At 44.3% G+C, this 14,941-nt stretch overlaps 2 protein-coding genes across 7 annotated transcripts in view; both read left to right on the top strand.

Annotated features, from left to right (window-relative positions):
• LOC146576844 (rho GTPase-activating protein 27-like) overlaps positions 1–9,268 on the top strand; it is a 39,506-nt gene extending 30,238 nt beyond the window's left edge. For 4 of the 5 annotated variants that reach the window (XM_085272388.1, XM_085272390.1, XM_085272392.1 and 1 more), the window contains 9 exons: positions 91–192; positions 267–389; positions 468–540; positions 799–915; positions 1,313–1,411; positions 5,190–5,267; positions 5,463–5,597; positions 7,259–7,364; positions 7,662–9,268. In XM_085272388.1, the coding sequence (XP_085128514.1) occupies positions 91–192; positions 267–389; positions 468–540; positions 799–915; positions 1,313–1,411; positions 5,190–5,267; positions 5,463–5,597; positions 7,259–7,364; positions 7,662–7,839 (1,011 nt within the window). In that variant the 3' untranslated portion in view covers positions 7,840–9,268. The other variant, XM_085272391.1, reaches the window with a different exon arrangement.
• A 2,205-nt stretch (positions 9,269–11,473) lies between these two features.
• On the top strand, positions 11,474–12,561 carry dnaaf19 (dynein axonemal assembly factor 19). Of its 2 annotated transcripts, none has more exons than XM_085272727.1 (3): positions 11,474–11,613; positions 11,910–12,121; positions 12,296–12,561. In XM_085272727.1, the coding sequence occupies exons 2-3, from the start codon at positions 11,976–11,978 to the stop codon at positions 12,396–12,398; spliced, it is 249 nt and encodes an 82-aa protein (XP_085128853.1). In that variant the 5' UTR covers positions 11,474–11,613; positions 11,910–11,975; the 3' UTR covers positions 12,399–12,561. The 2 variants fall into 2 exon arrangements, with proteins under 2 accessions (XP_085128853.1, XP_085128854.1); XM_085272728.1 differs by having other exon boundaries at positions 11,475–11,613; positions 11,921–12,121.
• The last annotated feature ends 2,380 nt before the right edge of the window (positions 12,562–14,941 follow it).

Here is a 14,941-nt window from a genome sequence, read left to right on the forward strand (position 1 = left end):
ATACACGAACCACATGACTATATAACTTATTATAACTTATAATTATGACGGCCATGAGGAGGATGATGATGATGACTTGTTTTCCCTCAGAGCAAAGCGTCACAGATTGTTCCAGAATACACCGTTGAACTCAGAGGAGCTTCGGTGAGCTGGGCCTGCAAAGACAAGTCATCCAAGAAGAACGTTCTGGAGGTACTTTTTACCCCAGTTACATCAGCTTCCCTTCTTACCTGCTTGATGAAGACCACTGTGGTGTTTGTGTGCAGCTGAAGACACGTCAGGGCTGCGAGTATCTGATGCAGTACGACAAGGAGAGCATCATCAGCGACTGGCTCAAAGTGATCCAGGACACCATCGGACAGCTGGTGCCAGACGGAGCACACAGACCGGTAATCCTTCGAAGCCTCGTGCCTCGTTCAGGCTCTTTGTTTCAGAGCGAACTGGCTTACAGTGAAGTCTGCTTTCAGGACCAGGAGCACCTATCAGACAGTGAAGACGATGGTTCTTCAGACAAAGAGGACAAAGACAGGAGATCGATATGTGAGTCTTTGAACTTTAACCATCTCCAACATCTGTGCAGACTCGGCCTGATGAAGGTCTGAAGCATTAAAAGCTCAGGAAAGGAGCACAGGATGGCCCTGAGCGGAAACATGTTACCAGCTGGTGTTTCTGATGTCTTTTCAAAATGACCCACAGAGTGATGGAATAAGTTTATTAATAAGAACGTTTTATTGGCAGGTATTGCACAGTGGTTGTCATAGTAACACTGAACACTTTCTTCTTCTTCTGCATCTTCAGCGAGCAGGATCCCATCAGGAGCTGACACGGAGCAGACGCGAGTTCGGTCCAAACTGCGACGCTTCCTGCAGCGAAGGCCGACTCTGCAGAGCGTCAAAGAGCGAGGATACATCAGAGGTAAAAAGGCCTCCCGATCACATGCACCGACCTTTAAATGCTACAAACTGTGAATATCATTGACTTTTCTATCAGATGCAGATGTTTACCTGCATGAACCCACTCAGTGATCCAAAGCTAACTCGCTACAACAACAGACTCACCTGTATATTCATTTGGTAGTTTAATGAGTGAAATTAGCAGCTGAGTTAACCCATTTACATCAACATGTGCACAGCGCACGGGTAAATACAAGATCCAGAGATGAACAGAAAAACATAGTAAAACAGTAATGCATCCGAATATGAGTTTATCAAGAGTGAATCACGATGTAGACGATATGAAAACTGTAAAATGATGCTAAGCCTGATGACACAGAAACATGCAGCTCGTTGATCAGACTGGAAATGTCTTCCAGACAACGTCTTTGGCTGCCACCTGGACACTCTGTGCCACCGAGAACACAGCACCATCCCCAAGTTTGTGGAGAAGTGCATCAGGACAGTGGAGCGCAGAGGTGACGGAGGCACACATGTTACCCACGCGCTACAGGAAACGCACAACAAAACATCCCAAAAGGTTAACTGTTCATCTGGACGTAACGTTTTCAGTGTGAGAAACATTCAGATGAACAATCAACCTTTTGGGATTAGGTGCCATCATGGCACCGGATACCGGTACCCATCCCTATTTGGGATTGACTTACCTGGATGATTGAGCATGCATCAAGGCACATCAAAACGTGTGTTTACAGTGGGGCAAAAAAGTATTTAGTCAGCCACCGATTGTGCAAGTTCCCCCACCTAAAATGATGACAGAGGTCAGTAATTTGCACCAGAGGTACACTTCAACTGTGAGAGACAGAATGTGAAAAAAAAATCCATGAATCCACATGGTAGGATTTGTAAAGAATTTATTCGTAAATTAGGGTGGAAAATAAGTATTTGGTCACCTCAAACAAGGAAAATCTCTGGCTCTCACAGACCTGTAACGTCTTCTGTAAGAAGCTTTTCTGTCCCCCACTCGTTACCTGTATGAATGGCACCTGTTTGAACTCATCATCTGTATAAAAGACACCTGTCCACAGCCTCAAACAGTCAGACTCCAAACTCCGCCATGGCCAAGACCAAAGAGCTTTCGAAGGACACCAGGAAAAGTATTGTAGACCTGGGGCCCGTTCTTCGTACCTCGCTAAGTAAGTTAGCTGGATTAGATCGTTGACATTTTCGCCTGATCTTGGATCGTTCGGTTCCCCGAAGCTCATCCGGGACTTGCTGTCATAGCAACAGAGCCGTAAGCGTAAACCTGCTCGGGAGCAGGTTTACTTTATGTAACCAGGATTAGATCGCGGCCACGCAGGTATGTCTGCTTCATTCATACGAAAGCAACAACAATATTCCACCACTGTTTCACCATAAATAAATAACATCAATCTAAAGATAATGCAGCACCTGATTCTTTTATTGATTTCACACAGATACATACAGGTCATTTCCTAAAAAAAGGGAAATGTACTATTAATCATTCTATTCCATGTATTTGATTATTTCAGATGTAATTCATATTTCAGAGTAGTAATAGTAAATTACTTCGTGTAATCAAGATGAGAGACCACGGCTATAAAAGCGAAGGTGGATTTGGGAAGTCTGTCGCAGCCATGTCCTGTCCGTTTACGCGAGCAGCCCATTGCGGAAGGTACGAGATTGATAAGGAGAGTCCTCAGAATCCAGCGTATATTGCGGGACAGACAGGATCCTTTAGCTCAGCGCGACAGTGTGCTCATAGAGAGATATCGATATTCCCGTGAGGGTATTATTCACTTAACCAACTTGTTGACGAGGGGGTGCAGGACCACCACCTGTCTTTGTTTGCTCTGCCCTTTTCTTGGTTGCTGTTATGAACAAACAAACAGATTATTTCAGGGTCTCTTTCCAAGAGACTAAAAGCAATATAAGTGATAAATATTACCATTCTGTAGAATATTCTTATATTTCACTTTTACTTGTTCCCATGTTCTAGTGGGTCCTGTTGTGGCTCTAATTTGAAAGAGGATATAATATAATATAATATTGGATAATATAATGTAATATAATATTGGATAATATAATGTAATATAATATAATAGATTTACCCTACCGCCTACTGGTGTTGGCCAGAGGGGCCGATGGCGCGATATGGCAGCCTCGCTTCTGTCAGTCTGCCCCAGGGCAGCTGTGGCTACAACCGTAGCTGCCTCCACCAGTGTCTGAATGCGAGAGTGACTGAATAATAATAATAATAATGGAGTGGATTTATATAGCGCTTTTCAAGGCACCCAAAGCGCTTTACAATGCCACTATTCAGTCACTCTCACATTCACACACTGGTGGAGGCATTGTGGCATTGTAAAGCGCTATATAAACCCACTCCATTATTATTGTTATTATTAAATCACTTACGAGTTTAATTTGTCAGCAACTTCCTGCCAGCCCTCTCTCCTTGCTTTTGCAGCCTTTGCAGTGTTCCCTTGCGTTCTGATGAAACTCCTGAAATCCCTCACTCAAGGGTTCTTCCTCTGCTGCCGAAAAATACCGAGCGCGCTCCTTCGACATTTTCGCCGACCAATCAGAGGGTTGCCGATCAATGTTTCTACTATCGATGCGTAGCCCCTGTTAAGCCACCCAGTGATCTCACATTACTTCATCCAGCTGTACTAATCGTCAACAACAGGTGTGTTCGGAGAACCGGATTAGCGAGCTCAAAGTTAGCGCGATGATTTGGTCTTGGATGTAGTGAGCGACGTACGAAGAACGGGCCCCTGCACCAGACTGGGAAGAGTGAATCTACAATAGGCAAGCAGCTTGGTGTGAAAAAATCAACTGTGGGAGCAATCATCAGAAAATGGAAGACATACAAGACCACTGATAATCTCCCTCGATCTGGGGCTCCACGCAAGATCTCATCCCGTGGGGTCAAAATGATCATGAGAACGGTGAGCAAAGATCCCAGAACCACACGGGGGGACCTGGTGAATGACCTGCAGAGAGCTGGGACCAAAGTAACAAAGGTCACCATCAGTAACACACTACAACGGCAGGGAATCAAATCCCGCAGTGCCAGACGTGTTCCGCTGCTGAAGCCAGTGCATGTCCAGGCCCGTCTGAAGTTTGCCAGAGAGCACATGGATGATACAGCAGAGGATTGGGAGAATGTCATGTGGTCAGATGAAACCAAAGTAGAACTTTTTGGTATAAACTCAACTCGTCGTGTTTGGAGGAAGAAGAATACTGAGTTGCATCCCAAGAACACCATACCTACTGTGAAGCATGGGGGTGGAAACATCATGCTATGGGGCTGTTTTTCTGCCAAGGGGACAGGACGACTGATCCGTGTTAAGGACAGAATGAATGGGGCCATGTATCGTGAGATTTTGAGCCAAAACCTCCTTCCATCAGTGAGAACTTTGAAGATGAAACGAGGCTGGGTCTTCCAACATGACAATGATCCAAAACACACCGCCCGGGCAACAAAGGAGTGGCTCCGTAAGAAGCATTTGAAAGTCCTGGAGTGGCCTAGCCAGTCTCCAGACCTCAACCCCATAGAAAATCTGTGGCGGGAGTTGAAAGTCCGCGTTGCTCGGCGACAGCCCCAAAACATCACTGCTCTCGAGAAGATCTGCATGGAGGAATGGGCCAAAATACCAGCTACTGTGTGTGCAAACCTGGTAAAGACCTATAGTAAACGTTTGACCTCTGTTATTGCCAACAAAGGTTATGTTACAAAGTATTGAGTTGTATTTTTGTTATTGACCAAATACTTATTTTCCACCCTGATTTACCAATAAATTCTTTACAAATCCTACCATGTGGATTCATGGATTTTTTTTTCACATTCTGTCTCTCACAGTTGAAGTGTACCTCTGGTGCAAATTACTGACCTCTGTCATCATTTTAGGTGGGGGAACTTGCACAATCGGTGGCTGACTAAATACTTTTTTGCCCCACTGTGTGTGTGTGTGTGTGTGTGTGTGTGTGTGTGTGTGTGTGTGTGTTAAGGCTCACATCGTGTTGTGATTTAATGGTTGAAGGTGGGTCAATTTCACTCATTAGCTTGGATTTGTAGTCGTACTGAATCTAACATGATGTTGCAGCCATACAGCACTGAAACAGGGATTTATGGTGAAGTGTTGTGCAACAGAATTCAGATGTTGTTTTTGTCTAAGGTGGAAATGAAACAATTCTTAAAGGTGTAACCCAGCGACTGATGAACTGGACAGAGGTGTTTGTCTACTAACTGGCTTCACTCGCTGTGTTCAGGTCTGGACGTGGACGGGATCTACAGAGTGAGCGGAAACCTAGCCGTGATCCAGAAACTACGACACAAAGCCGACCACGGTAATGCGTCGCTGACTCAGTTCATGTTCGGTAACGGTCACGTGATTTCTCCCTGGATTCAAACGGTCTGATGGATCGTTCAGACCTGCGGCGGCAACACGAAGCTGTTCGCGTCTAACAGATGGATCTGAACCCAAAGTCTGTTTGATCTAAAGTTTGGTTTCAGAAGACTGAAGCTGTCCTCTGTTTCTGCAGAGGAGCACTTGGACCTGGAGGACGGACAGTGGGAGGAGATTCACGTGATCACCGGCGCTCTCAAGCTTTTCCTGCGGGAGCTTCCAGAGCCGCTGTTTCCCTTCAGCGTCTTCGAAAAGTTCATCGCCGCCATCCGTCAGTACACACGCTGTTTGACACATACATGTTAATACACAGCAAAGGAAATGTCACACACTGTACCAGACCTGCAGTAGCCCTGGTCTACTCGTGTTTTTATCTTATGTCTTTAACCCAGCTCTTACCTGAAGGAGGGTAAAGCTGGGCATACACTTTTTTTTTCAGTCGCGTTATTCAGCTCCTGCTCAAACTGCACGATTGACTCGCAGGGGTGAGAAGTTCGTAGGTCACGATGCAGGTCTCACACTATACGGCCCGATGCTCTGATGCGACCTGAGTGCTCACACTGTGCGTCCATAACATGAAGCTTATAACACAAAATCTGTCGCTCGCTCTGTCTTTCACTCACACAGACTCACATCGATCATCGAACATCAAACATCAGGCAGCTGTGATTGAGCAACAATGTAAATCCAACTGTTTTCACTCTTTCTAGACTCATTGGAACGGCGCATACATTTGCACACACACAGTTCCTCAGTGAAGCAGGAAAACCTGGGACATTACTTGCAGATCTCCATCTCTACATGCATCCTGACAATCCTGCAGTTTTTACATTATGATTTTACTCTAACGACACCACAAGCGTAGCCGGACGTACAGCAGGCTGGAAAAAGGGCCACTTTAACATCATCTGAACACAAGTCAAAGTTAAGAACCGACACAACTTACAGCACTGTGCATCACATCATCATCATCATCATCATCATCATCATCGCCAAGATCACTTTTCTAGATATGACCCAAGGATCTCACCACTCCAGGTCTGCTAAATAAAAAGATCCTCTGTAGTTAAAGCAATCGCAATAACTCTTTTTAGGGTTAAACAAAATATCACACTGGGCTCCATAACAGCACAAACTCTAAGTAATGATTAAGAACATCACCCACACAGTCATTTAACATGACATCAGGACACAAACTGAAGAGAACTGGAGACAATGTTCTGACTCCAGTTAGTAAACTTTTCTTACTCTTACAGCTCGTTGTGCTGAAGCTCATATTCCTTTGAATGAAGCAGACAGCATTCTTAGATTATCATTAACAATTTTCTCATGTTCACTTACGTTTTTGTGCAAACTCTTGGCTTTCCAGCACTAATAACATTAGCCTGCATTAAATATTTGCAAACTCGAACAGCTGAACACATCTGGAGATTTAATACATCACTGCTTAAAGATGAAGACTTTATTAAATATTTTTAAAAAGAGTGGACTCTATATTTAGACTATAATGACACTCCCGGAACATCAGCTCGTGTGGGACTAATAAAGGTTATCTTATCTTATCTTATGATGTGTTACTTTTTCTCCAAAACTCACAATCCAATCTCTCTGGGGTCATTGCATTGATAAACTCTTTTGCAAGAATATCAGATTACTCAATTTACTGGTCAAAATCTACAGTCCTTCCGATGAATTGCTCCTTCCATAATTCTTCTGCACGACTACATCTGATAAGTTGTAAATGTGCAGAGGTTGACCGAGCAGTCGACTCTTCCAGTCAGGTCTCCTGGTGTCACGGTGACCACAGAGAAACACAAAGTAACGAGATCGCAATAATCCCAGCACACGTTTGTGATGAGCGATACACCGAAAAGTGCCGTCATGCCTCTAAACTGTTGTAGTACAGAACCTTAGCTGTGTGTGTGTTTGCAGAAGTCCCAGACTACAGCCTGAGGGTGTCCTACATGAAGGATCTGGTGCAGACTCTTCCTCTACCGAACCACAACACCATGGAGCTGCTGTTCAGACACCTGCGAAAGTGAGTTTGCTCCGAGGCTTTATGAACCAGTGCAGACAGACAGCGGAGTGAGCAGTGCCCAAAACACTGCTAACTCGGCCAGCCTGCTCTCTGCCAGATAACCCCTAACAGTCTCAGTTACACACTGGGTAAGGGTGTAGAATGCACTGGATCATGGCAATGGTGAAATAGATCTGTAACTCCCAAATAATCAGTCAGCTAAAATAAAATTAGTCTGCAAGTAAAAACGAAGCGGCAGAGCATGAAGGTGATTAGGTCTGCTTTGGAAACAACGTGTATCTGTCTGTGCCTCTCCAGGGTGATCGAACACAAGGACTCTAACAGGATGTCGGTTCAGAGTATCGCCATCGTGTTCGGACCCACACTGCTTCGCCCCGAGACTGAGTCGGCAAATATGACGATTCATATGGTGTTCCAGAGCCAGATTGTGGAGCTCTTGCTCAACGAGTTCCCGACTGTTTTCTCAGAGAGCTAAAAGGAAACTCCTGGAATTTACTCTGCGTCCTGCGAGAACCCTCAGAGGACGCGAGTCTTCCAACACCCTCGAGGACATTGGACCTACACACCCCCTCCTTTCTGACCCAGGAGCCAAATGTGGGAATCTGAGAGGACCACCTGATACCGAGGGTTGGCTCTGAAACCTCTTCACTCCTCTTTAAAAGGAGCAGACCCAACCTGACGTTTTATTGGCACCTTAAAACCATCAAACATGTGACAACGACATCTTTTGCCAGACTTGTAGCTCTCTGGACCGAAACACAGGAACTGATCCTGGGTAAACCTCCAGGACAGGTTTGAAACCAGCATGTTTGTTTCTCCTTCAAGACAAAATACCAAAGTGGTGAATGTCCTGTTAAACCTCTGAATGCCTCACAGTAAACCAGACTGGTTCAGGACCCTTTGAGAAACTCGTGGAACTCTGAACTCATCTTCTGTTGCCTTTTTGTTTTGTTTTTTCACTCTGTGGATGTTAAACTTTGACCCGGGACCTGCTGGCTGTGTTGCCTAGACCCAAAAACCCTTTTTATAAATTTCATATATATAAAATGTAAATGTTGAGTATATCATGTCGGCATCTCAGCATCACGCCTTAAATGAGCTAAAACACAGCAGAACAAACAGTATCCTGATTGAATGGCACCGTCTCAGGATCCTGTGCTTCTTCACTGTACAGACACGATCCTTCGAAGTATTTTTAAATTTTCAGACCCTCCTCTGCAGATGACTGGAAATTTACCTTCAAGCTATGACTTGGTGTGACTTTCTGGTTCACAGAAAGTCACACCAACCCAAAGAGGGTGTACAGAGTCTCCCTGGCAGACTGTGGAGAGCAGCTGCACATGTGATCCTGAGAATCTCCATCCACCTGTTCAGGTATATCTACCAGAGCAGCCACCACTGCGCTGCATTCACTGATGCTGGGAAACAGATTCACACGGCAAAATAATTTTCTACATCAGTGTTGATACCATGAGTATGTTTAAGTTAAATAAAACATGCAACGTATTAAACACTGGATCAAACTCTAGACTTTATGATGTGATGATCATAAATATGGAGCTTCATCAGCAGATGGAACATTATAGAAAACGCATGTAAAACGCTCGACTCCGAACGAGAGGCAGAAGCTTTATCGACTGTTAAACTGTAGATCTGAGTGAAGGGAGGCTCCACTGAACACAGAACAAAGGATTTAAAACTACATGACGGCCAGGGGTGGATTTTACAGGACAGTTCTTACTGTTGTAAATAGTTATGTATGTTTTTATAGCAGTGAGTTTCTATGCACTACAGATGCAGAACTAAGTTACTTTGTTAGGGAAGATATTCCTTTCATATTCCTTTCTGTACAAGAGGGCATTTTCCTGACTTTAGTTTGAAATAAACTGTCGTGTATGACGGTGTCCTGCTGGGTCTGCTTCTCTTCAACACACCCAGAAATCAAACACATCAAACTCTTTATTTAACACAAATTCACCAAAGGACTAAAACCACAACCCCAGACAGAAATATAACCTGCAAAGATGGCTGCTAAAGCCTCGACAAGCCAAAGTGTGAATCATCAAAGGTCAACAAAGAGCTGAAGCTTTGGTGGGAGGACTCACAGATGTGCTGCTCCACGCTTGGTTACTGGCGTTCCTGGCATCATAACAAAAATGACCAATCACAGTGCAAGCTAGCAAAGCTTCCATCAGCAAGTTGCATTAGCCCAGCTAGCTGCCTGTTAGTAACTTTGTTCGCATTGTGTTGTCTGTAGTCAGTAGCCGCTGTCCCAGTTTATTTGCATAATGTGATTTCATTGGCTAACAGCCGCTGAATAAACACGAATAAAAGACAAGAGCAGTTAGAAATCTCAGGTTTTCAGATCCTTTGTTGTGAAACTGTGTGTCATACATGCTGTATCGCCTCTTTGTGTTATTTGGGAGATGTGATCATGGTAAACTGTTACCATGGTACCAGCTGCTCGTCGGACGATGCTCATCTTCTGCGGTTTCAGCTGATGTGGATTGTCGAGCTGCATTGGACCTGAGGGTGTAAAATAAGACTCGTCAGAAGCTTTCACATCATGATCAGCAGCTGCTTCATTCTTGTGCTTCAGAAATATGTGAACAGGTTCTTCTTCTTCTCTGAGCGCTTACAAAAACGACACAAAACACCTGAGCTGTGAATCCTGATCAGTCTGCAGCAGATTTTACTTTTCAGGAAAATATTCACTAAAAAACTCTTGAGTACAAATGTTTGTTCATGTTAGTGCATCAACAACAAAGGTGGATATCAAATCTTTGACCTGTTTTACTTCATAGGAACAATTTAAGGAAGGAGTCATCTCATTCAGATCTCAGTCTTCGTTAAGAAGGCATCAGCTTAAAGTGCTGACCCGATAACATCCCACCCAGGATATAAAAGACTTCCTGCTTCCTGCAGTGGAAAACTCTCTGAAAACAAAGAAACTTTCAGATTTAAATTATCAGATTAAATCAGGCCAGGAAGAGCTGAGCTGCTCCTGTGCTGTGGGTTCACCTGTGTTGTTGCTCATGCATTCCAGACTCTCAACTAGGTCGTGCCTCCCCACCTTCTCCAGCACAGACTTGTCCACCTGCAGAGCATCAGAGCTGTTACTGTCCACCTCTGCTCAGGACAGCGTTAGGACGACTCTAGTTAGTAAAAAGGTTCTTTGTGCCAACATCAGTCAGTGTGCTGAATAACGAGATGCTGGGATGTGTATTGTTGCGCTGAAGTTTTGTATATGTACATATGTACATACATGTGTAAATATGGGTTGATATGAAGTGACTCGATTGATCCGTTGATGAACTGGAAACAAATTTCCATCGATATGGAAAATAAAGTTATTCTATGCTATCGTTCTGATCCAGGTGCAGTGGATTTATCTGGGCTGCAGGGGGCGCCAAACTTCACACACAATAAAAGATTCTTAATGAAATATTTCAGGTGTGATGTTAACTGTGATTAATGGAATACTTCATCAGCTCCTTCCTCATAACATACTGCCTGAAATAAAAACTGCACCACCACAAAAACCAGAGACGAGAGAAGCTGCAGAATAAGCAAACACCAGCATTTCTCTTCCTGTTCACGGCACTGAGCTCGACCTGCAACGCGAACACCTTCATCTTGTCTAATGTGATCGCCTTTAACATTCTTAGTTCGTAACTTCTTACAATGAATTGTGCCACAAGGCTCAGTTGACTGCATGTTTCATTTCTTTACGATTGTGTGCTACATATACACTATATATGACATATAAAATACATAAACCTATGAGATGTTGTATAGAAATATTACCTTATCAGCTAATATTACTGAAGTAGAAAGTGTGGAAACAGTGGAGGCTTCGTTATGGCTTCCTGTTTGGTTTATAAGTCACTGTGTGATCACGGTGATCCTGATCCTGTCCAGATTCGTCCGGATCACAATCATCATGTCTTTCTCTTATTTATTTATTTTTTAAATATTTCTCCTGTTTAATATTTATATTTTATTCCAGCACAGATGGTGTGGCGCGCTATTCTGTTCTGTTTTGTACAGGCGGATCCCAGCCCTGCAGTTCCGCCAGCGGCCACAGGCGGCAGCAGCGAGCTGACATCGCTCAGAGAAGAGGAGAAGAAGACACGAGCGGCGCGTCGTCATGGAAACGGTTTGTTTTCGATCAGAGACGAGAGAGTTCACGGAAGGAGTGAGAGCGCCTGAGTTTAGGTGAACACAGAGAGGATTCAGGCTGTTACAGGTGAGCACTGACGACAGACTCGAGCTGCGTTCAGGACCCGGTCGTGTTTTCAACTTCCGCTGGATCAAAGCTGCTTTAGTTAGCAGCTGTGAGGTCACGTGACCAATAACCGTGTACACTATTAGATCGGTGTAGCTGATGTGATGGCACGTTGTGATGTCACCGCTGTTTGCACCGTGGTGTGAGCTGCAGCAGAGGGAGGAGGGCTTTATGTGACCTATCTGCTTTCTTATTAGAATTCCATCAGAAGTGATCTTAGGCTCACTTTTATTTTTCTGCATTTCTGATGATCTCAGTACTTAAACAGGAAGTTCAGTCCGTGACTTACAGGAAGTCAAGAAGCTGTGAGACATCATCAGGAGATGGCAATGTCACAGTGTGACGTCATCGACTTCTCTGCATTGGAGAGAGAGCTGCAGGTGGCAGTCGAGTCTGAGCGGCGACATCAGCGTGAGAACGACGCCAAGCTGAGAGCCGTCTGCCAGAGAGCGTCCTACGACCAGTTCAGGTAGGCGGCTCCTGGAGAGGCCTGGACCTCTTTCAAAGCATTTCCAGGGTCTTTGGATGAGTTCCAGGAGATTTTGAGCTTTGGTTGGCGAGGCCTGCTGAGTCCAGCAGGGCCCTGGTTAGTGATGCTTTAAAGGTTTTTCTCACAGCTGGGTGTGGTTTATATGCCCCTCAGAGACCTGGTCCTGGCCTGCCACATGAAGCCTCTGGAGAAGAAAGATAAAGACGGCGCACTGCGGAAACAGCCCTGGAACCCCGTCGCCCCGAGCAACAAGTGATGTCCACTCACCTGGACCAGCGTGGACTGACACGCTGTAGCCCACAGAGTCTTTTATAGTCCTGCTGTGATGTCAGAACATGTGACACATGATGAAAGCTGTAAACAGGAAAAGAGATCAGATGTAACAATTCATCATTTCTAATAAACCTGAAGAACGTGAACCATTCTCCCAGCATCACTGACTCCTACACCTGTCCACTCACCTGTGAGCTGTGGACGTCTTTCACTGTACTGACCCAACAGCCCGGTGGCGCCTGTGTCCGGCAGCCTCGCCTCTGTCAGTGCGCCCCAGGGTGGCTGTGGCTACAATGTAGCTGCCATCACCAGTGTGTGGATGTGTGGATGAATGGGTGGATGACTGGTTGTGTAAAGCGCTTTGGGGTCCTTAGGACTAGTAAAGCACTATAGAAATACAGGCCATTTATCATTTACTGACCCAACACTGAGGTCAGAGGTCATCAGGTAGTCGTGCAGGTAGCCCCACCCTGAGAGCGTAACAGTAGCAGATCAGGTGTGGACAGGTGTGCAGTTCTGTGTTTCTTCTGTCCTCACTCCTCTGATTTCAGATTCTCACACTGAGCAGCAGGGGGCGCTCCAGACCCACCGCTCAGCTTCATCTCTGGATGAAGGCTGAGCACTAACAAGCGTGACAGAGCGAAACCGCTCACATGTGACCAACTGTGAAAGACACTGAGATGAGTTTTTATTACAGGAAGTGAAAAATGAAAAGTAAGTCACTATAAATACAACAGACTCTGTGATATCAGCTCATGTTCTGTCTGTGAAGGCTCTCAGTCATCCAGGTCGCGGTGATCTAAGGCAGCGGTCCCCAACCCCCAGGCCTCGGACCGGTACCGGTCCGTGAGTCGTTTGGTACCGGGCCGCGAGAGTTGAAGCTCAGATGTGAAATGTATAGTTTTCAGGGGTTTTATCGGTTTTCAGCGTTATTTTGTTATCGTTTTTATCGTTATACTCGTTTGTCCTGGGTCTTTTCACGTGTGTTATGAATAAATGTTCTTTTTTTTTTTGTGCGGGTACCAGTTTTATTTTGTGGTATTTATCCACGACACCTTAAAGGCCGGTCCATGAAAATATTGTCGGGCATAAACCGGTCCGTGGCGCAAAAAAGGTTGGAGACCGCTGATCTAAGGAGCTTGGAAGAAACGCGACTGGACATCTTTAAGCTTGTGCAGACATTTCTTCACAATCAGGACACTTTGATAATTCCAAAGGAAATTATGTATCCGACAAGCTTCTTCAGTACCAAAAGCAAATGATCAACAGTGGGTCATGACTCACTGACCTCAGTAGAGGTCAGTAGAAGATGTGAGTGGGTGTTAAGGTGTCTGTGAAGGGTCTCAAACTGGATTATAGATGGCAGACATTTGGTGTCCAAAGATGGTCGCTCACAGTAGACATTAGGGATGACCGATACCACTTTTTTGGAAACGAGTACGAGTACTTCAGAAAATGTGGTATCGAGGCCAATACCAGATACCGGCATTGGTATCGGTGCATCCCTACACAGCAAAATGTCCAGTGTTAAATTAACACTGGAGAGTGTCTATATGGGTCCACACCTCTGAGTGTTAAATACAACACTGTTGAGTGTTAAATTAACACTTTTGACAGTGTTATATGTTTAAAAGTAACTTAGTCAGTTTTGAAGATTAACAATGGCTAACACTGAGCAGTGCTGATTTTCTAACACTGGAAAATAACTCAAAATGTTAGAAATATTCCAGTGTTAATTTAACACTGGAGATTTTGCTGTGTAGTAGACATCAGTGTTGGTCAAGTTACTTGAAAAAAGTAATCAGTAACTAATTACTGATTACTTCCCCAAAAAAGTAATCCCGTTACTTTACTGATTACTTATTTTCAAAAGTAATTAATTACTTAGTTACTTAGTTACTTTTAAAAACAGGATTTACAACCTGAAGAGGTGATAGAGCGATAGATCTTTCAGCCCAGTTCTACTTTTTCTACATAATCCATCATACAACATGTAATCAAATGGAAAAGTCTCTTTTTAAAAAACTTGTTTTATTAGTTTTAATCTTTTAACTTTATGCATCAAGCAAAAATGTAATTATCTGCAACATTCTCTGACTGGAAGAAATTAGTTTAACATTTAAACCTATTTTCTGCACATTCCAGCTCATAAAATAAAATATTTTTTGTGTTTACACTCAGTCTTTCAAATAGATGCAAGTAAAACACAGCAGAAAATAAATAAAGTCAAAGACTCAGCGGTCCTGTTGCTCTATTTTCACCTGTAAAGCAGGAGTGGGGTAGGCGGAGGTTTACCCTGGTGCAGGTGTGCCGCGGTCAGTGGAAGAATCCGCGAGTTTCTCTGTGAGTTTCCCATTACGTCGTAGCTACTCGGTGCTTGTTTGGAAGTTTAGGGGTTTTTTCGCTGTAAAAAGAAGTTTTCTTCCCACGCACAGCGGACACGAATGTTTTTGTCACTTTTTATGGAATCAAACTCAAAGTAAGGTCAGTACTTCCACACTTTAAACGCTGCACGCTCATACTCTC

This window comes from Mchenga conophoros, linkage group LG4 (genome assembly GCF_057382185.1).
Source record: "Mchenga conophoros isolate Kocher_MC1m ecotype Shallow Benthic linkage group LG4, M_conophoros_male_GT1.1, whole genome shotgun sequence".
In the NCBI taxonomy this organism is placed as follows: Eukaryota; Metazoa; Chordata; class Actinopteri; order Cichliformes; family Cichlidae; genus Mchenga; species Mchenga conophoros.

Coding starts and splice junctions, on each gene's coding strand:
- dnaaf19 (XM_085272727.1), top strand. CDS start 11,976: ATGGCAATGTCACAGTGTGACGTCATCGACTTCTCTGCATTGGAGAGA. Junction 12,122..12,295: donor GCGTCCTACGACCAGTTCAG/GTAGGCGGCTCC, acceptor TATGCCCCTCAG/AGACCTGGTCCTGGCCTGCC.